Below are 25,907 nucleotides of genomic sequence, written 5' to 3' on the forward strand. Positions count from 1 at the left end.
CCTGAGGCTGGTGTTATGTTCCTGAACAGGAACATTGTCTTTCTTAAAAGTATAATATTCTAAATAATGACTGTACTTTTTAAGTACATGAGACAGAGGAAATGGAAGCCACCTTGGTGCTGAATGAGGAGAACATTCTCATTGAGCACAGTTTTAATAAACTTGTCTGTATCAACTTCATATTGATTTGTTTGTCTTAATTTCTGTGAATGACTCTGCATGGGCAGGTCAGGACTGTAGCAAAGGTGGATTGAATCCTGGATGTTGGCATGCGCTCTACTTACTGCTTCCTTACTTGAATCAATTATTACTATCATTATTTGAATCTATAAAAATACATGGCTCTTAATGTCTGCTTGTATTTCTTCGTGTGAATGTACTCACAGGTCTTTGCTTCCTGCTATCTGAAATGCAGAATGAGAGGATGACTCAAACGAGGGCTCTTCAGTGCTTGAATGAACAAGTTCCTGTTTTACTTTGTAGTTAAAACCTCAGTGCTGATTCACTTTCTGAGACACAAAGCAAGTTGCCCTTTGTTTTGGTTTCATAGTTAGGTATTTTTATTATGATGGCATTACTTTAAAGCTTGTCTGCCAGAAGAATTAAAGGAAAACAAAAATTGGCAATAGCAAATCCAGGTTAAGACTCCACAGTGCCTTGGTGTTGTCTCCACCCTGTAACAGGTGTATCTGCTCCCTCTTCTTGCCCCCACTGAAATGTGCAAGAAGACATCATCTGCAAGCTCAGATCTCTCTTGTCTGATATGTTTTAGGGTTTAGCAGTATTAAATGTTGTCCAGTGTCTCTTTGAAGAGGGCAATATCACTGCAACACCCTCTGGCTTCTTCTCAGCCACATCCTTCCCTCTGCAGCATCTTTCACCCAGGCCTGCATTTCTTTAGCACCTCTTTGTTCTTGCCCCCAATATCTCATAAGCTGCCTAGAAATTTGCTGTTTCCAGAGTTTCAGCTGAAGGCTTTGCAGGCAAGGGCTTCTTCTTCATACACTGAATATTGGACCGACCAGATCTGGCAGCAATGGCCCCACCAGTTCCTGGCTGCAGCATTATTTCTGCATGAGCAGGATTTTCAGGTTTGCAGTAGTCTTCCTTATGTCTGAGCAGAGACAAGGAATGGATAATTCATCTATTTATCTATCCTGATTTATCTGTCAGTGACCTCTGTTCTGAAGATGCCATGAATAGTGAGAAGTCTTTTATTTGAAAGTAGCCCAGTAGATTGAAGTGAGAATGAGTACCAGAATGCATGGCATGTGAAGAAGGGAGTAAGAGGGTTGCACTGTACTCAGAATTGAATTAAGAAGCTGCAAAAATGAGAGAAGCCCATTTTCTGAAGACATAGATCTTTGACAGTTTAAGGAAAAGTGGTAAGAACTTTTAACGTGCCATCTGCTCCTTGAACCTTCAAGACCAGGTGTATCACTTTGGGCTGAAACTCCTTCTTGCTCAGTGTTCAGTCAAGGGCCAATGGCTGAAATTTAAACTGCCTTAAAACTCCTCAGATACCTTCCCTGCTCTGTTTAGAACCAGGTTTCATGAACCAGAGAAGGCATCTAGATTGAGTGGCCCTTCACATTTTGTTTTTCTGTGAACTTGTCTGAAAACCATCACTTCTTGGAAAAAAGCACGTGCATAAATTTTAATTAAAGACCTATTCAAAGACCAATTTAATCTTGCTTTCAAAAATGTTGGAGTTACTTTCTCTCTAGTTCTTATTATGAACTTTATCTGTGTGAGAAACAGAGATAATCAGATTCAAGATCTCAGCTGTATTTTAGCCATCATTTAATTTCTGGTGGCCCCTGTGCAACCTTAGTGTCTGGAACATCTCCTGAGATGGTTTTTTAATGTTTTTCAGCAGTTATGTTTTCTAAGTATGTTTTTACAATCTTTGCTACTTTGCTTTCACAATCCTTACTACTTTTTAAAAGTAGGTTCACTGTATCAAATGGTTGCCATTAAACGTGATTAAAGTAATTTTAAGTGGAAATTTTTTGAAAGCTTTTTAAAATGGCCAAATAATCCTGTAGGAAAACCTGTCTCCACAGAAAACAGGATCCTAACCATGGCCCATTTCTAGCATCTGCTTTGATTTTATCATGGATTGTATTCAAATGATTATGGAAGGAGATTTAAATGGGAGGGAAAAAAAATCTCTCACCTTTCTTGATTTCATGCTTAATTTTCACAACAGTGGTGAGTTACTCCTATTTGCATTTCATGGTTTTATTTTTGGGATGTGTCTTGCCTAGTCTTGGCAGACAGACACCGAGCCAAGGAGTAAAATATGAATGTTGAACAGTGAGGGAGTTATTATCTAAATGGAGCCTTCTGTTTGCGGTGTCAGCAGAGACAAAGGTGGATGTAGAGAATGAATGAATAAGATGACAGAAAGATCAAATAATGGGATAAGAAGTTCAAGCGTGGGATAATGGGTGTGATTAGAGATTATTAACAATGCAAAGATTTGCCAAACGTGCAAAAAATTCCTGTCTGTTCATTAACACTTGATGAGGGAACCACATAGTAAGACAATTTTAAAAAATCATATTGAGTCTTAGAATGTGTGTTCGAAGGTGTTATTTTCTTCTGACTATTTCTCTGTTGTTTTTTAGGTTTCTGTCTTCCACCTTGTACATAAGTGGGATCTCTGTGCTGGAACAAGATAATGTCTTCAATTCATTGAAGGAAAGGGGTGAGCAGCTTTCTCATGGCCAATATTTTATCTTCTTCAGAAAACAGTGTGCCTTGGAAATAAATATCATCCTGTATTGTGTTGAAAAGGAAGTCGGTTCTAGTTGCTTTTCATGTGTCAAAGAGAGTTGATTTTTGTTTCTTTTTAACTTGCTGTGTGAATGTAAGGATCTAATGTTACAGAGTCAAGTGCCAGGACTAAACTTAAATAAGAATGAACAAAGAGCCATGCCGAATCTGCCAGTCATGCATTTCTCTCTGAAGGACTTCAAAGAGACATGTATGAGGGAAAATTAGAAGGAATGATTACTTGTTAACAAGTCTGTTGGGTAGTTCCTTCACAACCCTGAGAGGGTTGGTGGTTAGGTCCTAGCCTGAAGCATAACTATTTATATCTCTTACAAACATCTGTTGTAGCTTGTATATGTTAAAAATGATACCACTGATCTCCAGCAGCTCACTTGTACCTCTGTTAACGTTACTGGGTGGTCCCTGTGCCCTTAATTATGAAGGAGTGAGTGGGACAAGTGAGGAGTGGAGGGAATGATGAATGTTAAGTGATAGCTTTGTGTGTAAGTTTCAGCTCACGTTTAATCTCTTCTCTTACATACTCAACTTGCACAAACTCTCCACATTTCTAATTATGATTACCCCTCTTCATTTAGCTTCCTTTCTGCTTTACATTTTCACTTCATAGCTCCTTTTATAAAAGGCTTCCTTTTTTTCCCCCCTTTGCTTTGTAGACCATGATCTTTTATGAATTCCCTTTCACCACAGGTATCAGTGGAGTTTCTGATTGCAGGTCATGCATCAGCTTCCAGTTACATGACCTTAAGTTTTTCCTTGGGTTTTCTACACACTTTGCTTTCAAAATAAATAGAATGAGAGTTAGTTCTGTTCTGTGTGAAGCAGACCAGCAGGTTATTTTTGTTATTTGTAAGTCTTTGAATATAACACAAACACACAGTTTTCCCTCTGCTCTCGATTTCTTTCACAGAGAATAATTGGCATTTTGAAAGCTAAGATGTCCAGAAGTAATATATTCTTGGGTTCACGTCAGATGCCCAAATAGTCTGTGTCCTGAGGTAGAGTGTGCTGGTTGGAGATGGTCAGTGAGCTGAGAATGGACACAAACGAGCCCGAAATGACCACACGAGTAGGTCAGCCAAGAGCAGGGGCTGTTCCAGCGCACCGCAGCTGCTTCAGACCAAGTCAGCTGCTTTCCATCACAGCCACCTTCAGCAGGGAGAGGCCTGAACCAGCGTGGCTGACTCGGTGTAAAAAGGATCAGAAACCATCCACGAGCTGTGCGAGCTCGGTGGAGGAGCTGTGGCAGTAATTAGCTGTGGCAATGATAAACATCTGGGAGCGATAGCAGCCCCATCGCTGTCTGCAGCGTGAGCATCTGCTGGGGCTGTGCCTGCTAACGAGTGCTGCATCCCAAATGAGGGCATAAAACCCGAATCTGTAAATACCTTCTCAGTTACTTTTCTTAAAGTTTAACACAGTTTGTTTCTTGCCTCTACTGAGTAATGAGCAAATGTTTCTTTTCAGTGAAGAGAAGTAATTCCTCAGTTAATTGCCTCAGTTTAAGTGTGTGATTAGCTCAATTTGTTCTTCTTGACTTGCAGTGGTTGTCTTCACTAAATCTCATCAATTCCTATCTTGCCTAATAGCTTAATCTTTTTCTACTGTAATTATAAGTCAGAGGGGAAGCTCTTGTGGGAAATAAAGGATATACTCATGTAGATTTCCTTCCAGTCATCCCCCTGGGAGAAAACATGGCCAAAGTCCTTCTCGGTGCAATAATCTATGGATCTAGCTCAAAGCTGTGCACCTCCTTTCTTCTTTTGTGTGGCCTCAGGGCCTTCCAGATGTGGAACGTCTCTTCATTATGGAAATCTGGAAGGAGGAGTTAGTCCAGCTTGCCTTGTTCTCCAAAAATTCTTGCCATGTCCTACTGTCTTTACCGATTTACATGTATTATCTTTGTGGCCTCCCTCTCCAGGTTTTTCTTCATGTCACAAATGTGATCTTATGTCCCTGTGAACTCTTAAGACTTTCTTCCTCTTCTACAACTGTTTTATTTTCTCATTTTTGCCTAGGAATTTCATCTGTCTCCCACAGTTAAACAATTTCTTTAGCAGTGTTTTCTCTGGGACTTAGCTTTAAAATAATCATTAAATAGTGTTTGCTCTGTTGTTCGTTTCAACTGTTCTGCTTTTATTTTGAGGGTAGTCTGGTCCGTGCTTTGGATGTCACAGTCATAAATTAAATGTATGTCTTTTGAGAAGGAAGAAAAGCAGCATTTTCTATGTGCCTGTCCACTCTATCAACACAGACAGGCGCTTGCATTGGCTGTCAGCTGCCATTTATGGAAGAAAATAAATGGTTAAACATCAAACAAATGCTTACAGGGCTGATGCTTCAGAATGTGTTCCCTTAAAGTATTTTGATATTTTGATAATATCTCACTTTTTGTGGCAAATGCTGATTTAACTTTTAACACTAAATGATTTGTAACTGTAAAAAAAGAAGTAACATCTGAAGTACTTCTATCAGTGAGTGCACTTCGGTGGTTCCCTTTGTATTTTTAATTTTGGTGGAGAAATCAGTAACGTTTTTGGAGTTTCAAAGAAAGAATCCTGAGGTTCTGTTAAAACAGATATTTCCTGGTTTGTAGAGGAAGCCATGCTTACATCATCTTGGTGAACTTCTCTGGTCTTTGAAGCTGTTGAAAAAAAGATTTTTAAAATTACACTGACTGAATTTGATGCAAAGTAAGGCTTGAGGTTTCTCCCGAGGAGTTTGGTTTGTCTCTGTGCCTGAAACTGTTGTCAAAGAAGGGAACCTTGAAATTTGTCCTGTGTTTGCAAAATGAAACACTCACTTGAGACTGTTATAATCTGTGGGGAAAATATCCAGAAATGTAAAAATTGCTCTTAAAATCGTCATATGCACTAGTAGTATGCAGTAAGGGAAGTACTTAAAAATAGTTGAAGAATTTGTAGTGATTGAACACATTGCAAAAAAAAAAAGATTCTGTTTCAGATCTTAATGTGGTGAAAATTAAAACTTAGTTCTTCAGTACTGGCATATGTGAAAAAGAGCAGAAAGCTTGGAATTATTACCTGGATGTAATATTTTTCAAGACATGAGCCCTGACTTCTTTTTTAATATGGACTTTTTTAATAGTAGCTAAACATTAGAACATCTATGTGTCAAGGAAAATTGACTTCTGTGTTAATAGTTACTGGTAATAGCTTAATGAGTTACATTATTCCAGTTGTAATGGCTGCAGATCTGACAAGAAAATGAAATGTGAAGTAATAATTTGTTGGGTACACTCTATCTGGTGGTGGTGCTTTGCTAATTTATTTTTTTTTAATTATGGTATGTCTTAATTTAAAAATGTTTAACTCATCTGGGCACCAAACTCCAGCTAATGCCTAGAGAGATCAACATGATGCATTTACTTGTGTTTAAATCCTATTGTAATTAATATTTCCCAAAGTATCAAATGTCTCTGAAATCAAGACTTCTGAATTCCTAGGCCCCTTTGAAACTTTATAATCACATGGGCTCAATTGTTTAAAAATTGTTAGATATTGTTCCCTTCTTTGTTGAACTTTAAACGATTTGGATGGCAAATTCCTGATGTCAGAAGTGATTTGAGGCTTAGTCTCTGAAAGTAGTTTCAGCCCTACTTTAGAATCTGGGATTCACACCCCAAAGTGAACAGGGTATTCCTTAACATTTTGCATTTGGTTCATCATTTTTAACTATTATTATTTCCATTACAGTGATGCTCAGTGGGTTGGGAGCCTTTTCAAAACACAGAAACACAAACCTGCCTGTTTCTAGATTTCATTAGAAATCTAGGTAGTATTAGTTCTATTAGTATTAGAATTCTAATGTAGTATTACCTTAGCATGTCAGTTAACTAGTGCAGAAATGAATGTTCACTTGAGCTTGTGAACATAAAAAAACCTCAGCCTCTTACTAAAAATTTTACTTTGAAATATAAAGAGACAATTAACCTTTTGCTTATAAAACTTGTTATATTTCCAAACTGAATTTATTTGTTGTTTGAATTTGGATGTGGCCATTGTTGTCAATAAACTCTCTGAGAGATGTGCATAAATCTGAATTTCTACCTTTATTTTTTTCTTCACCCTTTAGAACTGGATTCTAAGTGGGCACTTTTTTTAACTAACTTTTTTTTTTTTCTTTAAAGAAATAATTGTTCATGGTTATGATGATTTGACACACTTAATGTCTTAATAACCATGATGGCAACACAGACATTAAGTATAGACAACTATCAAGATGGACAACAGGTAGGTGTGTTTTCATTTCTCTAGGAGCTAAATACACTTAGGAAGAGGGGGGAAAAATAGTGACTTTGTCCTTAGTGCCTGCTTTGGCATTGTTTAAGCTGGAATAATGAAGCATAGTCATGTATGTCTGGTCATCTGGTTTCTTTTTTGTACAACATGCTGTGTAGTTTTACACTTTAAATTGCTAAATTAAAATGCTGTTAACTGGAGGCAAGTGGTGAGGTGGCCTCTCTGTGTCAGCCCTAAGCAATAACTACAAGTACTTCTGTCAGCAGATGGCAACAATGGGGAGCAGTCAGAAAAAAAACATCAACTTTCCACATCTCCTATAAAATGCTCATCTGAATGCAGTCAGATTTTTGATTTTTAGTTTTATTGTTTGTTTCTTTTATTGCAGTACTAATTTCTCTCTCTCCTCTCACCTACTTTACATATTTGACTTTATTCCCCCAGCAAATACATACCATCCTGTGGCAGTGAAAGTAAAATATGTTTTTTTTCTAAAGAACAGATTGGGAGAGAGCTTTTTCTTCCTACTTGTTGTGTATTTCAAGTTCTTAGTGTCCAAGGTAGACAGGTAATTTGGGTGTTTGCTGTTTTTCTAGTTTGGAAATGGCCCACAGAAAAAAACTTGCAGTTTTAAGTGAGCTGTTTCCTCCTCCTAGGGCAATAGAACCCTAACTGAACACATTCCCTCCCTTCAAACTCTGCAGATGTATGGCCAACATTTATAATCACTTGTCTGAGTCATCCCCTTCTAATTTGCTCCTCCTTCCCGTCATTAGCCAAGACATTAGTCCATTAGTTACTTTTTTTTTTTTTTAAGCATTCTGGCTTGAAAATCATCTCTGCTTGCTGAGGGAGCTCTCTGCATGGCAGGCAGCTCTGTTGGGTGGGAGATGCTGAATTTACTCAGTTTCTGATTTTTCTAGGAGATGGCTTGGCCCCAATAGGTAATAAAGCACAAACCTTTTGGTTCTCCCAGACTGTTAAGAATAATATAAATTTTTCTTCTGCTGTTATGTGGAAATAAATTAAATTCTGTTAAAATCAAGTTCTCTAATAGTTTCTGGAGGCCTTCATCTCTGCAGCTGTCAGTTCTGACTGCCTGGAGATCCCTAGAACGGTGTCTGTCCTCTACCTGAGATAAAAGAGAATTAAGAGAAAAGATTGCAGTGGTTTAATGTCTTTGTGCAGATGCTCAAATGGGAGAAAACCAAAGAGTTTGGGCTGAGGGGTGGAAACTGTGACTTTCACAGTTCAGGTTCCTGGAAGACCTTTTAGTCCAAAAGATATTTAGCTGGAGGTGATGGAAAAAACACTTGGAACACCTTCAAAGCACCCCAAAGGTGTGCCCAGCCTCCTAATGCAATTTAGGAGGTGCTCAGGTGAAGCTGTGGCTCTGTGCTGCTTTTCCATGGTATAAATGTGGGTTAAATGGATGTGTAGAAGGAGTTACTGCTGTTCTCCTGTAGTTTCATTGCCCTAAAATACTTGGTTCTTGCAATATGTAAAAAGGAGTGCTACAAGTCATGGGAGGTTATGCTCCTATAGTTGAAGGACTGGAGGGACACAGAATATTTCAGATCTTTTAAAGCAAATGTGCATTTTAATGGACAAAAAAACCCCTAGAAGATCATTTTCTTCAGTATCCTTATACAATGCACAGTAAAAAAAAAATCTCAAGAGCATAAACTTTTCTTTACATAGATTTCATCCTAAAAGATTTTTATGCAGACATTCCCATGAACTTTTTGGAGCAATGTACTCTAGGCTATTCCAAAAACAGCCACTTCAGAGACAAAATGCTTCAACGATTTACTAATATCTCTCACTTCCATTTTAAAGCCAAATGCTAAAACTTGGAAATGACCTTTATCCATCAAAAAGTGTCAGGGATTAAAAGAGGGGTTTTGTTGCTGCTACAGCTTCTTGTGTCACTGCCAAGTCACACCAACCTTCTGGCAATCTAGGAGCCCTTTGCACTGCTCTTTCCTTAGAACACAGCACCCTTAATTTACGTCAGGGCTACAGATTTACTCTTTTTTCTACAGATGCAAGTGGTAACAGAGTTAAAAACCGAACAAGATCCCAGCTGCTCTGAAACTGATGCCGAAGGGGTGAGTCCTGCCCCCGTAGAATCTCAGACTCCAATGGATGCAGACAAGCAGGCCATTTACAGGTAGTGATGGACTCCTGTTCTGTCTTTTGAAGGGTGAAGGATAGGCTAGAGGATTTGGGGTATTTTAATAAATAAATAGTAAGTAGCTTAAAATCAGGTGATCTCTTGGCTGCCTCCATAGTTTGTAGGGGAAGAATGAGACCAAATAGGCTTCACTGTCAGTCATCAGCCAAGGAAAAACCTCCTGAGCTTGTGGGATTTTTCAATTTCAGCAGTTTTAAAGGGTATTTTGAGGGTGGTTGCCAAATTTAGAAAGCTGCTTTAGCCTTTAAACTGTGGTCACTATTTGTCATACTGTAGTTTTTACCTTTAACATGAGTTTTTACTTTTATTGTAATTAGGTCAATCTTTACTCCTTTTTCTTTAGGGATAACAATCTATTCCTCAGTAATTAGCTCAAAATGGATTAAATATTGATGTATGAGCACACTAATTTGAGATTTTTCATTGAAAAGTGCTGTACTAAGCAGTTTGCTCAGTTTTCATGAGGTTAAGTGTTCTTTCACCTTAACTACTTTATAAAGACAGAATTATTACTGGTTTTCAGGTTAAAAAAAACAAAACAAAACAAACAAACCACCAAAACAGGAAAAAGCCAAACAAAACACCAAAAAACCTCAACCTGAGGCAGAAAGATGTATCCATTCATTTACAGACTTGTGCTAACAAAATCTTCTCCTTAGAGCATGATTTCATAGGAGGCCTCTGAGCCTCTGAGCACAGCCTGAATATTCTTCTCAATTTTTTAAAGTTATTTCATGATGTGTAAGTATGGCCCACATTGAAGAATAAATTAATTTTATCAGCCTTCATTTAGATCTGCATTCATCCTCTTTGTAAATCTAGTGCACTGTATGAATCTGTCTCAGTGCCACTCAATTACAGTGAATTAAACAGTCAGAGCTTTTTTGCTTGTGATTGTTCTCTTTAATTAAATATATACCTATTTTACTGCTGTATTTGCCTCTGGAGTGGGGTAAATCAAAATGAAAATAATCTTTTATCTTATTTTGCTCTAGCCAATGCTGTTATATGCAGTCTCTTCCAGAACTTGTCACACTTACATGAATGACTGTGAGCTTTTCTGAGCTAGATGTCTTAATTTTCACATAAGTGAAAATACTTACTCATGTATTTAAACTGGTTTTTTTCTAGGCACCCTCTATTTCCCTTGTTAGCACTATTATTTGAAAAATGTGAAGAATCTACACAAGGCTCAGAAGGCACAACTTCTGCCAGTTTTGATGTAGATATTGAAAACTTTGTAAGGAAGCAGGAGAAAGAAGGAAAACCTTTTTTCTGTGAAGATCCAGAAACTGATAATTTGGTAAGTATTAGCTGTTTCTTTCATTTCTGAAATAACCATTACATTTGTAGCTTCTTCCTAATTTCTGATCTCAACTGGTCCTTGTAGTATCTCCTCACATTTTTCTGCCTGTGAGAGATTCTTCTTTATGTTAACGGTTAAAAATATTTTTAAAATTTTCTTCTGACACCCTTTTCTCTTTTATCTGTAAATTTACACTGGGCTCTTCACAGTTGTTTCCTGTTCTCAGCTGGCATTGAGTGTATTGGAGACAAACAGAAACAAATCCTTTCCATAACCAAACTGACTCTGCAAATTAATTTTAGAGTGTTTGGTGTTTAACATATTTATCAAAAACATGTAATTGATGTAAATTGTTTCCAATTTTATTTAAATCATGCTTTACCCAGTTAATGTGAGGGAAGAGCTGTTATAAGATGATCTTAGAAAGTCTTCACCATATATAATTTTTTCTTTCATGTCATTGACATCTTTAGGGTTTCTTAAGGTCATTCCTGTGAGGAAGCTGTGATTCCTCTATTTTGAATATACCTGCCTTCAATATTTTATTCAAAAATTACAGTTAGTTCTGTTGTGCATGAAGCTGGTCTGCTGACTTGTTAAGCCTCAGGTTATTTTCTTCATTTGTAACTCTCTGAATCCAACACAAAATCACTGTTTTTCCGTATCTCTCTAATAAAAATTTCTTTTCAGAAGCACATCTGAAGTCTAATAGCTGGAATGTAGTAGCTGTGGCTCAGTGGATAAGGACAGAGCAGTGCTTGTGGTTTATCTTGACTTTTGGGGTCTCTTACAATGTTCTCATAGACAAACTGACGAGCCCGGGATGAGATAAATGAGCAGTGAGGTGGACTGAAAAATGGGTGAACCCCTGGGCTCAAGGCATTCTGGTCAGCAGCATGAAGTCCAGTTGAGGGCTACCCATAAGTGCTGTTCTCCAGGGACTGATTGTGAAACAGAAGTGTTTAACATCCCCCTTGGTGACTGGGGTGGTGGGGCAGGCTGAGCCCTCAGCAGGTTTGCAGGTGTTGCCAAACTGGGAGGAGGGGCTGATGCACACATGGCTCTGCCACCATTCAGAAGTACTTCATTGCTTTTGGAGAAGCAGAAAAATGGGAACCTCATGGAATTCAGCAAAGGGAAATGCCAGGTCCTTACAGGGGAAAAAGACAGACTGACTCATCAGGGCAAGAGGAAATGGGCATGAACTTACCAAGGAATGGGTATGAAACACAGCTGCATATCCATTAAACCTTTTTACTGTGAGGGATATTGAATACTGCAGGCTGCCCAGAGAGTTGTGGAGTCTCCACCATTGGAGGCAGTCAAACTCAGCTGGACATGACCCTGATGAACTTGTCCTACCTGACTGACCTTGATTTGAGCAGGAGGGTTGGATCAAACCATCTCAGAGGTCCCTTCCAACCTCAGCTGTTCTGTGCCTTCTGTGAGCCTCCAAAGATTGGTTTCCCAAAGATCCTGCTTGCCTTGGCCTGTTCCCTGTGCTTTTGGTCACACATAAACACTCTCTCAGGTCCAGCTTGCTTTGGTTGTAGCTGGGTCTGGTGTGCTCAAATAGTCCTTCCTGTCATTGACCTGTTTATGGTTTCAGTTTGTGGTTCTAGTGACAAAGTCTCTCGGTTTATGTGGTGTTCCCTTTTGCTGATGGGCTGCACAAATCTGGCTGGTTTTGCTTGAAGTGGGTGAGGAATTATTTGTTTATGTCCTGGATTCCATGGCTGCTGAGGTCAGTAGTGGCTTAAACTGGAACCACGTTGCAAAGTCAAAAATCCTTGGCATTGAACTCCTGTCCTGTGGTCGTATTGTTAGCTGTGACTTTCTGTTACTGGATACCCAATGAAACCTGAGTGCAGCTCGTCCTCTGCCTGTCCTGGAGGCTGGGAGCTCCGAACAGCTGACGTTCTGACGGGCTCTTCATGTGGTGTGGGGCAGTGAGCACTAGCTTCTCTTAAGCTGTGAGCTGGCTAGCATGGCTTTCAGTCTCTTTTCAGCTTGAAATATTGGTGCTTGCCACAGGGAAGGCTGTAGATAGGCAGTTTTTTCTGCCTCCTGTCACATATATATTTTTATAGAGATTAAAAAGTCTCTGTTTAGTAGCAAAAAACGCTATGGTGCACCTTTGTTCCATCTTCTACACATGCTGTCCTTCCCTTTTTAACTCCAGTGTTAAATTAATTCAACCATTTATCTTGAAATGAACAAGGCTAATGGCTTTATTAATGTTCAACTCTTTATTAAAAAGATCAGCTGGGCAGGGGTCCCGAGCGGAGCTTGCCCCTGCTGTTGCAGCTTTCCCAGGTAGCCGGAAGGGAAGGAGGCATGCAGAGTCTGTCGCTGAAGTGCAGAGCAGCAGCCGTCCCTTCTTTCCTTGTGGCACACCAGCAGTCGAAGGGTGAGGAGGTGTGCGGAGTCTGTTGCTGAAGTGCAGAACAACAGCTGTTCCCTCTCCTTCCCTTGTGGCAGCCCCCAGAAGTTCTGTCTCTCCCGGCTCCGCTTCCCCCAGCCTACTCTAGCCTAGTCTTTTTGTGGTGATCGTGACGGACAAAAGTCAATCAGGGGATGTGTTTCCCTCTTCCTCAGCTAGGGCATTTGTCTAGCCCCCCTCTGTTGGCTTTAGTTCTTTATTTAGGGGTGTCTTTATCCCCTAAAAATACTGCCATGATCCCAAAGGTTTTTTTCTTTTTTGCATTTTAGTCCCAGACTGTCAGCGTGGATGAGAGAGGCCGTTATCTCCAGGTAGTTTAGAGAAAACAAACAGAGCAATTAGCTAATTAACATTTCAATATCGGTACTCATCTAGAGCCTGCAGCCGTTCCTGTGTTGCCATAGGAACGAGGAAGGCCCTGCCCGCATCCCCGGGGAACACCTGGAAACTTTGTTCATTACAATCTGAAAGGAGAAGCTGTTGAGACTGATAATTAGACTGGGCTATAAGGGTGGAGCAGAGTCAAACTAGGTGTAAATGTTTGCTTAGTAGGATCAACTCGGAGCCAGGGCTAAACTGAGATGAACTGAGCATCACAACACTAAAGAGCCAAATTTAAATCCTATCTGAGAGTCACAGGCCTGTTACAGTAAGGAAACTGGTCAGCTGTTTAATTTTTTTTCCTTTTACCTTTTTGAGATGTGGCATGTAGAACTCAGCCAGACTGCAGTTTCTGTGACAGAGCTTCAACTGACAGCTCCAAAGCAGCAGATTATTATAATTCCATGCTCTATGCTGCCTGTGGCCTAATTAAGTAGATAACAGAAATTATGAAGGGTCACAGATAGTGATTGTAGGGTCACTTACAGTCCTGGCATCGTTCCACATTGTGCACTCACTTGAAGCGCCTTGAGTATTCCACGAGAGGAGTTTGGAGTTCATCCAGAGGACCACAGAATGTTAATCTGGGTGGCACAGGCATTAGATCAGTCTGACCAGAAAGGAAGTTCATTAAGAGCAGTGGATGCTTGTTCCAATTTAAGTAGCTCTTACTAAGCTATGGTCTAGATTATCTTGTTACTTTGGTATTATAATTCCCATTCTGAATTAATTGGTGGCTTCCTGCTTTAGTATTAAAAAGGATTTCAGCATTGGGAAATGTGGGTAGAATCCACCTGAAATTTAATTTTAAGGATACTCATAAATTGTTAAATTACCCGTAGACCAGCTTTCAAACCTTGTTACTATCTAGATGGAGGGATTCTGGTCTTGGGATTCTGTTCTTCCCAGTTAAGCTCACCAACAACATCAGTTGGTGATCTTGAATCAGCAGGGCAAAGGATCGTAGTCAATCCAGGAGAATTGTTACCAGGTCTTTTTTACTTCTGCAGGGTCTTTCCCAGGTCTGGGTGAAGTCCTGGGCCATGTGCTCTGGGATGAGCCTGTGATTCATCCTGCAGATCTCCTGTTTTCAAATCCTGTGGGAAGGAAGTGGAAGCTGAAGGTTGTGCTCGGTTGTGCTAGGAAAGCACTGAAAATGTGCTTTCCTAGACCTTCAACTTCCTCCATATCTTCTTGGAATGTTACTTGCATCCCCTTAGTCCTCTTACCAAGCATCAATGTCAGAAGATGTGTGTTTTGTGTGTTTGCTGTCAATAACAAGATATTGGTGGTCTGTGTTGCTGCTTTTGGGAAGTGTGCTCAGTTTATCCACATAACTTGGATTATCATCTGTTGGAGCTCCACTCACTTTTCCCCTTACCCTTTGCTATCCCTGCCTCCTTTTTACAGATAGAACAGATCCTGGAATGAACCAAGGCACCAACTGCTCTTTGTCTCCATTAGTCTCCTTTTGTGCATAGGGCATCAACAGACTCCTCCATGTCTAAGAAGTTGATCAGCATGGGTGCTTGCAGACATTTTTTAGACCTTTCACAGATTATTTTATGTTTGAAGACGTTCATTGCTTAACACTTTTTTGTTGCTCACTGCTGTTGTAGGTAAAAATTGACCCAGCCGAATTAAAAAAAGAAAAAAAAAAAAGGATTTTATTATAAAGATCAAATTCTATCCGAGCCAGCCACAAAAAAAAGACAGTGCCGATCCCGGGATCGGCTACAGTTTATTTTGCTTGAGGCCGGGATTTTTGTGATCAGCCTTTTCTTTCCATTCAAAGTCACACATGTTCATAGAGTCTCTTTTCTCTGCGCCGGGTTAAGGTCCGAGGTCTGGGAAGCGATGTACATCGACGATGGGGTTAGGGGAACCCGGCATGGAGATGCATCCTCCGGAGGTTCCAGCGATCCCAATCTCAGTTAGTTACCGGGGCAATCATCGCTTGTTCGTCCCTAGATTATCTCAAGAAACGGGTCATCTCCGAGCGAGCCACATGTATTAACTTGGTAAATGAAGCCTTGTCTACAGTGGTTTTGACATACATGAGACAGCCATCCCCTTTTGCCCAGGCTCTCTTGCTTTGTGTCTATATTTAATCATAAAAACTCCTATCTATATATATCACTTTATAGGCACGAATTGTGCCTATTACACATCTCGCTGCTACCCCAGACACTGCAGAAGTACCACGTTGCCTCAGGGTGGTTCCTGCTTCTCATGTTGCTTCTGTTCAGAGTAACATGGGTGGATTTTTTAATTTCTCCACATTCACAGGACCATAGGATGCTTTGGGCTGGACTACAAGCTCAGGAGGTTTGTAGTCCAACCTCCTGCACAGACTAGGGTCAGCTGTGAAGTCAGAGCAGGTTACTTATGGCTTTGTCAAGTCTAGACACAATACAAAACAAGGGGTGTTAAATATACTGTCCCTTTTGTATTTGAACAGGACACTGCCTTTTTTGGAGACCCCCGAGTTTTTTGTTTCATTTGGGGTAAGGATTTTTGGTTCAGTACCCTCTTCTCAATTCTCTTGAATTCTTAGTTGTGTCTGGAATCTGAGTTGTAGTGGTGAAGCCAGCTGGTGTAATTTAAAATATTGACTGACCAAGCCTTTCTGAAAAGTGCTTTTGCTGTTTTAATGTGCAGAACTGTCCCATAAACATCTAGTTACACCTTTTCTAGCTATGTCTCATAGCTGAGGACTCAAAATAGATGAGTGAGGTTATCAAATCAAAACAAATGAAAACTAAAGCTTTTCTCCCTGAGTTTGTGTTCTTCCACTGAAAATCTAAATTGCTGCAGGAGGATTTAGGTCAGGGAAGTAGGTAAGCTGTGAATGTATTTATTTTATTTGTTTTTTTTTTTTTTTTTTGCAAATGAAGACTTATTTGAGTGAGATTATATGTCAGTAAATGGAGATTCTTTCATGTATGTTGCCCACACGTGCAGTTGATGTGCTCTGAAATCCATAAAAACTGTGGCTCTGTGTTTTACATCAGCACAGCTGAGCTGGGGATCACGACTGAGGTAGTTTGTGCTGTGTCTGTGCCTTTGCACCACGGGCTTGACGCACTGAAGGCAGGACACAGCCACAACCTAGAACATATTTAGGCTAAAGATAGCCTAAATTTCTTAAATTTGGAGACATATTTATATATTAATAGGCTCCTCATAGCAAGAACTGGAAGTTTTTCAATAACTTTTCTTTCTCCAATAGTTTACCATTATCTTTATTTACAGCAATTTCAACAACGGTGCAAGGTGTCCCTGCTCAAGGCAGGGGTTGGAACAGGATGATCTTCAGGGTCCCTTCCAACCCAAACCATTCTAGGATTGTGTGAATATACACAGATCTCATGGCTACTTCATCTTTATCCATTTCTCTGAAGTGATACTCCAGTTTTATTGCTACAGCTGAAAATAATGAATCAGTTATAAAATGTCATTTTTCTGTGGCATATTCTGTGCAGTAGCACTGAATAAAATATTACTGCTGTTGTGACCTGTCTGAAAACATTTCTTTGTATTACCTTTGTCCAGCTTGAGTTATTTTATCAGGAGTTCTTGACTTTTGTAGCTTTAAGGGAAAAGTGAACTTCTGCTGACATTAAGTTTGGTCCACCTGTGCTGCAAGAGAGCAGGAGCCATATGGCCACAATTAATGTAGCTGTAAATGAATTAATAAGTCCTGGTGACAGGCATGGCATATTTACAAAGTTTTGTTTTCCTCCTAACCACAGCAGCACAGCTTCCTGCAGGAGTAGTGTGATGGAGAGGGGCCCTGCAGAAACCTGGGTAGTGTTACTGAGTCTGTATTTGTGGTTAATTTTGACTTTAATTCAATTTTCACCTCAAGCATCAACCATCAATTTTAAACTAAATCTAAGCTGAAGAAAGCTTTCATTTTTCCTCCAAGCACATGCTGATAAATAAACAGTACAAATTTGGATAATGTTTAAAAAAACCCAACTCTCTTGACTGAGCAAAAATAAACTAATCTCTATTATGGTCAAATATTATGTGTCCAAAAGCATATTTTGTTACCTCAGTTTTAGCTGGATGTTTAAAACACTCACTAATATGATGTGCAATTTGTTGATTAGTCACACATGAAGAATTTTCTATTTTAAGCTTTTTTTGTCTCTGAAACAGAGACAGAATTTCTTGAAAAACTGATGACCTTTGTTTTGTGTTAAAATTTAGTTGTGTTTGCATGCTTTAACTTTGTTGTGTTTAAAGGTGCTTAAGCACAGTTTAAACAGCAGCCTGGGCTGGGTTAGAAATCCACTGGTTTGTGTCTCAGTGCTGGGTCACTGCACTCAGTGTTTCAAAGGCTCTCAGTGTCATAGGTCAAAAGAGTTACCAGATATTCATTTGTGTCAACTCCCTCAAATCTACAGCTCAGGTGTTTCTGCAGCTGTTTTTTGAAAGGTGTCATTTTTTCTTCTTTTTATCCCTGAGAAGAAATAAATATTTTAAAATAATTTAATTTTTTTTTTTCATCTTGTTTATTTTAACACACAGTTGTCTACACCAAGTGAGTGTCCTAGAACCTTTTGCTGAAAAAACAGGGAAAATATCTGTCTCAATGAAAGCTGAAATGTCATGATGGAGAGGGGAGCACACTCAAAAGTTTTCCTGCCTTGACCTCCTCTGGGTGACTTGAGCAAAGGCATCTTCAGCTCCCAGTTGGCTTCTTGAGCTGGAAGTAATAGATAGATTAGTTTGGAGGGTCTAATTTCTGTTCACTGCATTCAGTGCTCTGCCCAGGTAAATAACCCCTCATACAGGACAGATATTTCCAAATAATTGTAAAGTCAAGCTCTGCACCACGCTTCACAATGGCAGCTGTTCAGTTTCATGTAACTGAAGGATATTTGTTTCAGAGATCCAGCACAGCACAGAGACGTTGTGGGGTGGCATGTTGTATAAAAAATAATTACTTTGCTGGTGTGTTGTGTACATATTTGAATGTCCTGGATTTCCTGCTGCTGTTAGACCATCTGGATTTGGTTTTAGCTTCTGATCTTCTGCCATGACCCTTACAATCACCTAAGCAATTTTTATGCAGTATGTAATAGCATTGCTTATCCAGGCTTACAGTGTTTTTCTCACAGTGAACATGACAAGTATTCTCCTCACATACATATCTCCTGTACTTGGATTTTAGCTTAAACATGGATTAAAAAAAAAAAATTGGTTTAGTGCTTTGTATTTAATGTTTTGCATTTCAGAATCAGTCTCCTCACCTGAAAGCTCTTAGAAGATTTTACCTGAGAGTTGTTCATCTTTGACATACAATCACAGAGGAACTTAAAAGCTGTAGCACTGAAGAACTGTTTAATTACTTTAAGCTTTGTGGAACAGTGTGACTAAATTTGGGACCTCTTTCTTCTAATTTTATTGAAAAATAAAAGTTTTCATCCTCCCTAGCAATCTGTGGAACAAATTTATGCTTAATCACAGGAGTGTCTTCTTTCTCACTGTATCTCAAACCCTTCTGGTTTCCTTGTGTCAGGGTGCAGTGGAGCTGAACGTGGTGTTTCTGATTTATAGAGCTCCAGAGAAGTGCTGCTGGCCAAGCCTGTCCCAGCCCTGCTTTCCAGATCATTTCTGTGGATGGGATTGCTTTCCATCACTTCCAGTCTTGTGTGGTCTGTGACCCAGAGTTGTACAAGGGGGTTAAAGACCACATGGACATCCAGGCTCATCCTGTGCCCTGTGGCACCTGAGCTGCTCTGTCTTCCTGAAGTGTCACAGGTGACAAAGATCACTTTGTTGTCCTGTTCTGTTTCCCCTGTGTGGCAGTTTCCTTGTGTTCCTTTCACATTCCAGGATTTAGCAATTAGTACCTCTGCCTTAACTGGGTGATCTTTGTTACTGGGAAGCAACTTAAATCTCACATTAAATATTTTTTTAAAGAGCAGTTATTTTGTTTCTGATTTTTTTTCCAATTCTCTTCCTCAGATGGTAAAAGCAATCCAAGTTCTGCGTATCCATCTGCTGGAGCTAGAAAAGGTTAATGAACTCTGCAAGGATTTCTGTAGTCGTTACATTGCCTGCCTGAAGACAAAAATGAACAGTGAAACTCTACTAAGTGGAGAGCCTGGAAGTCCTTATTCACCTGTGCAATCTCAGGTGTGTTTCAAATACTGTTCAGTGGAATTTTGCTTAGATTTCCTTAGGAAGTTACAGCTATGCTATCAGTTTGCAAACAGAGTTTCTGCAGTTTCCTGTATTCTCTCAAATCAGTTATTTAGAGTAGAAAAGGTTTTGTTTTGTTTTTTACTTTGTTTGTTTTTTTTTTTTTCTTTTTGGTGCCACTGCCTGATGGACAAATCTGTTGAAATGTGCCAGAGCACAGAGTCAATTTTTTCATTGTCTGTCTTCCTTTTATGATTTTCTCAGTTCAGCAAGTGGAGATATTCAGAATAGCCTGGATTTGCTGTTTGGTTGGAAAGAGGTTAGGAAACAGAATAAACAAAGAAGAAAAATTTTGCTTGTTAAGGCCTCTTTAGTCTGCCTTCTTCATTAAAACATTGAGATGACTGATACATTTTACACACAATCTGTATTCTGGAATAAATAGACAATATCTGATGGATTAAAGTTGCAGTATTGCATTTTCTGTATTAAATGGATCACAATTAATAGGTTATGGTTGATGGTTTTGCTGTCAGATGCTGCAGAGTGAGCCCTGCCACCCCAGCACTCACTTGATCCTGCATCTTAGGGCATTGCCCTTCTCTGAATTACTCATGTGTCTAATGCTCTGTATTAAAAAAAGCCCCAGTTACTTTTAAACTTCACTTTCTGGACTCCTTATATAGCTTTTGATGTTTAGAAGTGTGGAAATGAGATTCTTAAATCAGGCAAAACCAGCTTTTAAAATATTTTTTCTGTATATGTCTTGCAGTTTTCTGTAAAGACACGAGGGACCCATTTTGCATTTGCTACCAAAAGCGATTATTGATACACACTAAGGAAATGTGTAACAGTTTGCATGTTCAGGGTTGAGTAAGAGCTGTCTTAAGCAGAATAAAATATATTGAATTTTTAATACATGATGTTCAAATTGAAGGAATTGAAGTAATAACTAAAATTCTAAAGCTTTGATGCTTGTAATAAGAGCATCAAGGGTCATTTCATTTGTCCTTTTTCCCTCTTGCCTTTGGAAAATGTTTCTTATTCTTTATATACCTAGGACTAAAATGTCTCAAAATTGTTTCACATCTTTTCTAGCAGTTGCTTTCATGAGGGTTTTCAAAGGTAATGGTTGGTGATAATGAGGAAGTTAATATAGATAATGATGAACCCCTAATGAAGTATCTTTCTCTTTGAAGGTAATCCTGTGATTAAACTCCAAATGTGTTTTAGAGCCAAAAATACCTAAAACAAATTACAAAAATGCATAAGCATGCTTGATCTCCTTATGTGGAAAAAAAAAAAAGAAGTTAAAAAAACGTAAGCAACTAATTGTTTTATTTTTCTAGCAAATTCCAAGTGCCATTGCAGGCACACTCAGTCCCCAAGGGATCGTGGTGCCAGCATCAGCATTGCAGCAGGGAAATGTAACTATGGCAACAGTAGCAGGTATGACACACTAAAAACAACTGGCACCTTGCTCTTCATCTTGGTTTCCTTTATGGTTGTTACAGAAACTACACAAATACCTGAAAAAGTGTGCTTTAATACCTGAAAAGTTGTTGTAGTACAGTCAAGTGCTTTACTGGTTTATGAATGTTTGTTTAATTTATGTTTTTTCCAAGTATGTCTATGGGAGTGGCAGTTACATATATAATATTAAGAAAACTTAATGTGCAACACTACATTTGTTAAATTTTCATAGACTGTGGTGTTTCACTTTCATTTTTTCCCTTTCAAAAGAAGAATTCTATTTGACAAAAAAATGCATTACCTAAACCATTGCACTTGTTGGCTGCCTCATACTCTTTGGAGTTTGGAAGATCACTTACGAGTCTGTGAAATCCTTGATGTCCTTGTTCTATGGAAATTACATTTGAGATGAAGTGTTTAGTCTTGCCTCTCAGCAAGGTTTTAAATCAAACCCAGCTGCCCTAAGAACTGGCCACACTGAGGTGTGATTTTGGTGTTGTGACCTTTGTTGGTTGAAGACTTAGCTCAGTTAAAACAACATGAAGAACTGTTTTATAGCCTGATAATCGTGGCATTTTCCTTTGAAAATAGATTTAGAATGCCTCAAATACAGGGCAATAGAATCAAATTTTTACAATTTTTTGTGGATGGATGAAGATTTTAGTGTAGCAAAGAGCACATCTTGCATGCTGACTAGAAAAGAGTAATTGATATATTATCAAAAGTCTTGTATGGTGTGCAGTGCTGGTATGTTTAAAGAGACTAATACTTGAAGGGCTTTTTCTTCCCCATAATCTGTGTTTCTGTTTTGCTTCAAGGGGGGACAGTGTATCAGCCAGTCACTGTGGTCACTCCACAAGGACAAGTGGTGACACAGGCACTGTCACCTGGGACTATTCGGATCCAGAACTCTCAGGTTTGTTCCATATGCTCCACAGAACGATGTTCTGGTTGGAAATACATCTCAGTGGGTTTAGGAGTTTTGATTTAAATTTGACACGCTGGCAGAACAAGCTGCCAGTTATACAAATACATCTCAGTGTGTTTAGGAGTTTTGATTTAAATTTGACATGCTGGCAGAACGAGCTCTGTGTACACACAGAGTAATTAATTGTAAATTGGTGCAGCCACTGCTGTGGGAGGTACAGCAGTGTTGTATGATATGTCATAAGGTCCCCCTTGCCACAAGAGCTCATCAGAGTTCCTACCTTTTAATTGTCTTCCTTTACTGATGCCAGAAGAGGTATAGGTACGTGAAATTAAAAAAAAAAAACAAACAATCCACAAACTAAAATTAAAAAGAAACCCCACCTGTAAACCCAATAAACAACAACAAAACAAAACCCCCCCAAAAAAAAAAAAACAACCACAAAAAAAACACAAAAAAAACCCCATACCAATGGAAACCAAAAACCCCTCAGAATTAAATGAATACTTTTTCAAGTATTATAACTTTTCTAATCATTGAACTTTGTTTATAGCTGGATAGATTTAATGTATTACATTAAGGAACCACTCTGCTATTGTGAGAAATTTGACTTTTTATTACAATGGCAACCAATAGAACTATGAAAGTATGTATTTCAGAGTTTATCTATTCTGAGAAGCATTTTTCTGTAAAACCTTCAAAATATTTAGTTGAGACTCTGGGAGATCCTCAGTTTTGTCCCCTTGTACCCTAAAATACAAGGGCCAGCACTCTTTTGTTGGAGGCTCTTAAGAGTTGGATCTGAAGAGTTCAAAGAAACAAGTAAAGAAAAAGAAACATGAAAACTGTACAGAAAACAGTTCTTCTGGTACAGAAAACCTTGCTAGCTTTCTCTGGAAGTGGTAAACCAAATCTTCCTGGAATCTGGATTTAATTAGAAATGTGAATGAGGAGCTCCCATCTCGACAGCATAAAATCTGTTGGTAATCACTGAGTCACTGGTTTCTTTTCCCCCTTAATCTGGCCTTCCAACCAAAAAAATGCGCACAGTGTTCTTTGAATTGGCAGGAGCATATCTGTACTCAGCCATGTTCCCCCTAGAACACAGACAGCTCTGTCCTCACACACCTCTCAGAAAGAAATGTGTAAAATTAACTCTCCTGGACTGAAGGGATTTTGAAAAATTTGGGGTTTTTTACCTTTTGTGAAAAAAATAAAATACTGAGAGGAAAATAATGCCTCTAGCCTATAAATAAAAAAGAACTTGACCTTCTGTATACGTCTGTGACTACTTTTGGTATTAGCTGGAGTCTCCAAACCCACCTATGCAAAGGTCACTAATAGAAAATCTTTCTTCAGTGTCTTCTTTTTCAGTGTTTCAGAATGCTGTGGAGGTAGGGAAAAACACTGTAGAAAAGCTATTGAAAGTTCATTAGAAAGCCTCCATAAGCAGATTATTTAGAATATAAGACATTACTTGGGAAATTAAAATGTGCTCCAAATATATATTTGTAGTAATTTGATAGCCTAAACCTTGTTTAAAACTAATTTCCTACATATTGATTGGCTTAAGAAATTGCTCCAATTTGTCTGGAAAACCTGATTTAGAATTATTTTGGTTACAATTGTCTGAAATAGAATTTAATATGACAGCACATTAATTGTGCTGTTTCTTTCTATTTCTGCATAAGCATTTAAGAATGTATTCCCAAATGTTCAGATAACCAATGTGCAAATGATTTGATGAATCCATAGGAAGTGAAAAACAAAGAGAAAGAAATAGGTATATTTAGGAAGTAGTATGAATGTTGTAAAGTGAATTATGGGTTCTATGAATTAACGCTCTTTGAGAATTTAATGCGTTTATTTAGCAGGACCTTTAGCATCTTTGTTTGCAACTGCAGCATAATAATTCATTTTACTTTATCCTTCATTTAAATCTTAAATCAGAAATATTTTACAGCTTCCATAGTTATTTATGTTTGCACACAGTGAGTATATTCAAGACATTCAAGCCTAATTTCCTTTCATTCCTTGTATAAATGAGTTGTTCATTTATTGATGCAGAACTGCCATGACTATGTTAACTGCTTTATTTCTCCTAAAATTAAATGTGCAGCTCCAGTTGCAATTAAACCAAGATCTAGGCATCTTGCATCAAGATGATGGCTCATCAAAAAATAAGAGAGGAGTTCTTCCCAAGCACGCTACAAATGTGATGAGATCTTGGCTTTTTCAGCACATAGGGGTAAGGACTGAGCATGGTCAGTTTTTTATGTAGCTCTTTTGTGTGGTCTCTTACAATTTTTCTTCATAAGCAAGGTGAATTTATTCTGTTGTTAGTTATGGAATCTCAGCTCAGCTTTCCCTGGAGTCATTTGGAGTAGTTCCACACTCTAATGCTGGTTGACTTTTATTAATATTTTAATAAATGTGTTACATTTGTACTGCACAGTCTCAATAAGTGCTGTTACAAGGAGCTTTTCTTCATTTCACTGTGTTGAGAACTTAATGCTCTCTACACCCTGGTTCATGGCACAAGGAAAAGTAATTCCACTGGTATTCTGCAGTGTTTTAGGGGTATTTTTGACCAAGGAAAATCTCACATTTTCTGTCTTTATCTCCTTTCCAAGCCTTCTGATGTGTACCACGCGTGTCACTATCTGCTTGTGCTTCCAATTGTCTTCCCTTTGCATGAATACTTTGAAAGGATAAATGGCTCTCAAGCTATTACAATGTTGAGTTGATTGATATTTTGCCTTTTACAACTGGTTTGCAGCAATTTGCAGCAGAGGACTGATCCAGGGAAGCTCCATGTGCACTTCTTGTGTTACATGCCCTGTCCTCATCTGCTTAGAGCAGCTTTATTTAACTCCAGTGCTCCTTTATTTAACTGAGTGCTCCTCAGTTCTCTCATATGACACTGCCCTGGCCAGCAGAACTAATCAGAGCTGCTCACATGCTGTGCTGCCCAGGGATCATGCTCTTTAATAAAGACTGTCAGCCATGAGAAGCTTTTTCTACTGAATTACACAGCAGCAGCTTCATGGTGCCACAGACACTCTCATGGATAAAATCAGTTTTTGTGTAGTAAAGCACTCTTTGTTGAATTATTTTTGTCTATAAAAGTTTATGAGGTTTCTAAGGTTTGTGTTTTCATGAGTCAGGTGGCCTTAATCCACCCTTTTTGATCAGATGTAATAAAGGGGTTCTTATTTTTGATGAGGAGATGAAAAACAAGTTTATGCCTTTTTTGTTTGCTTTTCTGGCCTCTGTAGCATCCATATCCAACAGAGGATGAGAAGAAGCAGATTGCAGCACAAACAAATCTGACACTACTCCAGGTTAACAACTGGTAAGAGCAAAGCCCTTAACTTAATCTCTCTCCTTGCTTCCATGTGCTTACAGCTCAGAAATAGTGAGGAGGATAACTTGGACATCTGGGGTTGAACTTAAATATTCTACATATGTTACAAAACATGTATAGAAATACAAGAGCTATGCACTGGCACACCACCACGTTATTTTTATAAAGTATAATAATACTCATGTCATTTAAATTATATAAGGAGTCTAGAAAACATTGCAGCATTAGGAATTGTGTTCTGTGCCAGTGCTGAGAGAGGTGGAAGTAGTTTCATCTCTCTTGTGCAAGTAAAGAAGTTGAAATCTAAAGGCATTTAGTGGCCTGGTGGCTGCAGATGTTTAAGAAGTTACTGTTAACAGATTCTGTTCTTGTATCAAAGGATGCTCTCCTGAGCAGTGATGTCTGAATGGAGAGGCAGTTCCTCAGCTACACCAGTTCATGGTTCAGAAGGTTTTGTCATGTCTTATCTTTCCTGGAAGTGTAAGATAAGACACCTGCCAGGCAGAAGAGAGGAGGGAAGGTGCTGCCACATGTCCTATTCGCCTTGTGGCATCAGTTCCTAAAATTGCTGCAGCAAAGTCCCACTGGGATC

General features: G+C 38.9%; 1 protein-coding gene across 4 annotated transcripts in view; it reads left to right on the plus strand.

Moving 5' to 3' along the window:
- The window catches only part of PKNOX1 (PBX/knotted 1 homeobox 1), a 42,278-nt gene that overhangs the window by 8,151 nt on the left and 8,220 nt on the right, over positions 1 to 25,907 (plus strand). For 3 of the 4 annotated variants that reach the window (XM_068179635.1, XM_068179637.1, XM_068179636.1), the window contains exons 2-10: positions 2,634 to 2,713; positions 6,950 to 7,052; positions 9,107 to 9,234; positions 10,390 to 10,561; positions 19,371 to 19,541; positions 20,897 to 20,996; positions 21,839 to 21,936; positions 24,068 to 24,196; positions 25,227 to 25,303. In XM_068179635.1, coding sequence (XP_068035736.1) covers positions 7,002 to 7,052; positions 9,107 to 9,234; positions 10,390 to 10,561; positions 19,371 to 19,541; positions 20,897 to 20,996; positions 21,839 to 21,936; positions 24,068 to 24,196; positions 25,227 to 25,303 — 926 coding nt within the window. In that variant the 5' untranslated portion in view covers positions 2,634 to 2,713; positions 6,950 to 7,001. Of the gene's footprint in view, positions 1 to 2,633; positions 2,714 to 6,949; positions 7,053 to 9,106; positions 9,235 to 10,389; positions 10,562 to 15,849; positions 15,896 to 19,370; positions 19,542 to 20,896; positions 20,997 to 21,838; positions 21,937 to 24,067; positions 24,197 to 25,226; positions 25,304 to 25,907 lie in introns of those variants that run through there. The other variant, XM_068179638.1, reaches the window with a different exon arrangement.

Source organism: Anomalospiza imberbis, chromosome 2 (genome assembly GCF_031753505.1).
Source record: "Anomalospiza imberbis isolate Cuckoo-Finch-1a 21T00152 chromosome 2, ASM3175350v1, whole genome shotgun sequence".
Taxonomy (NCBI): domain Eukaryota; kingdom Metazoa; phylum Chordata; class Aves; order Passeriformes; family Viduidae; genus Anomalospiza; species Anomalospiza imberbis.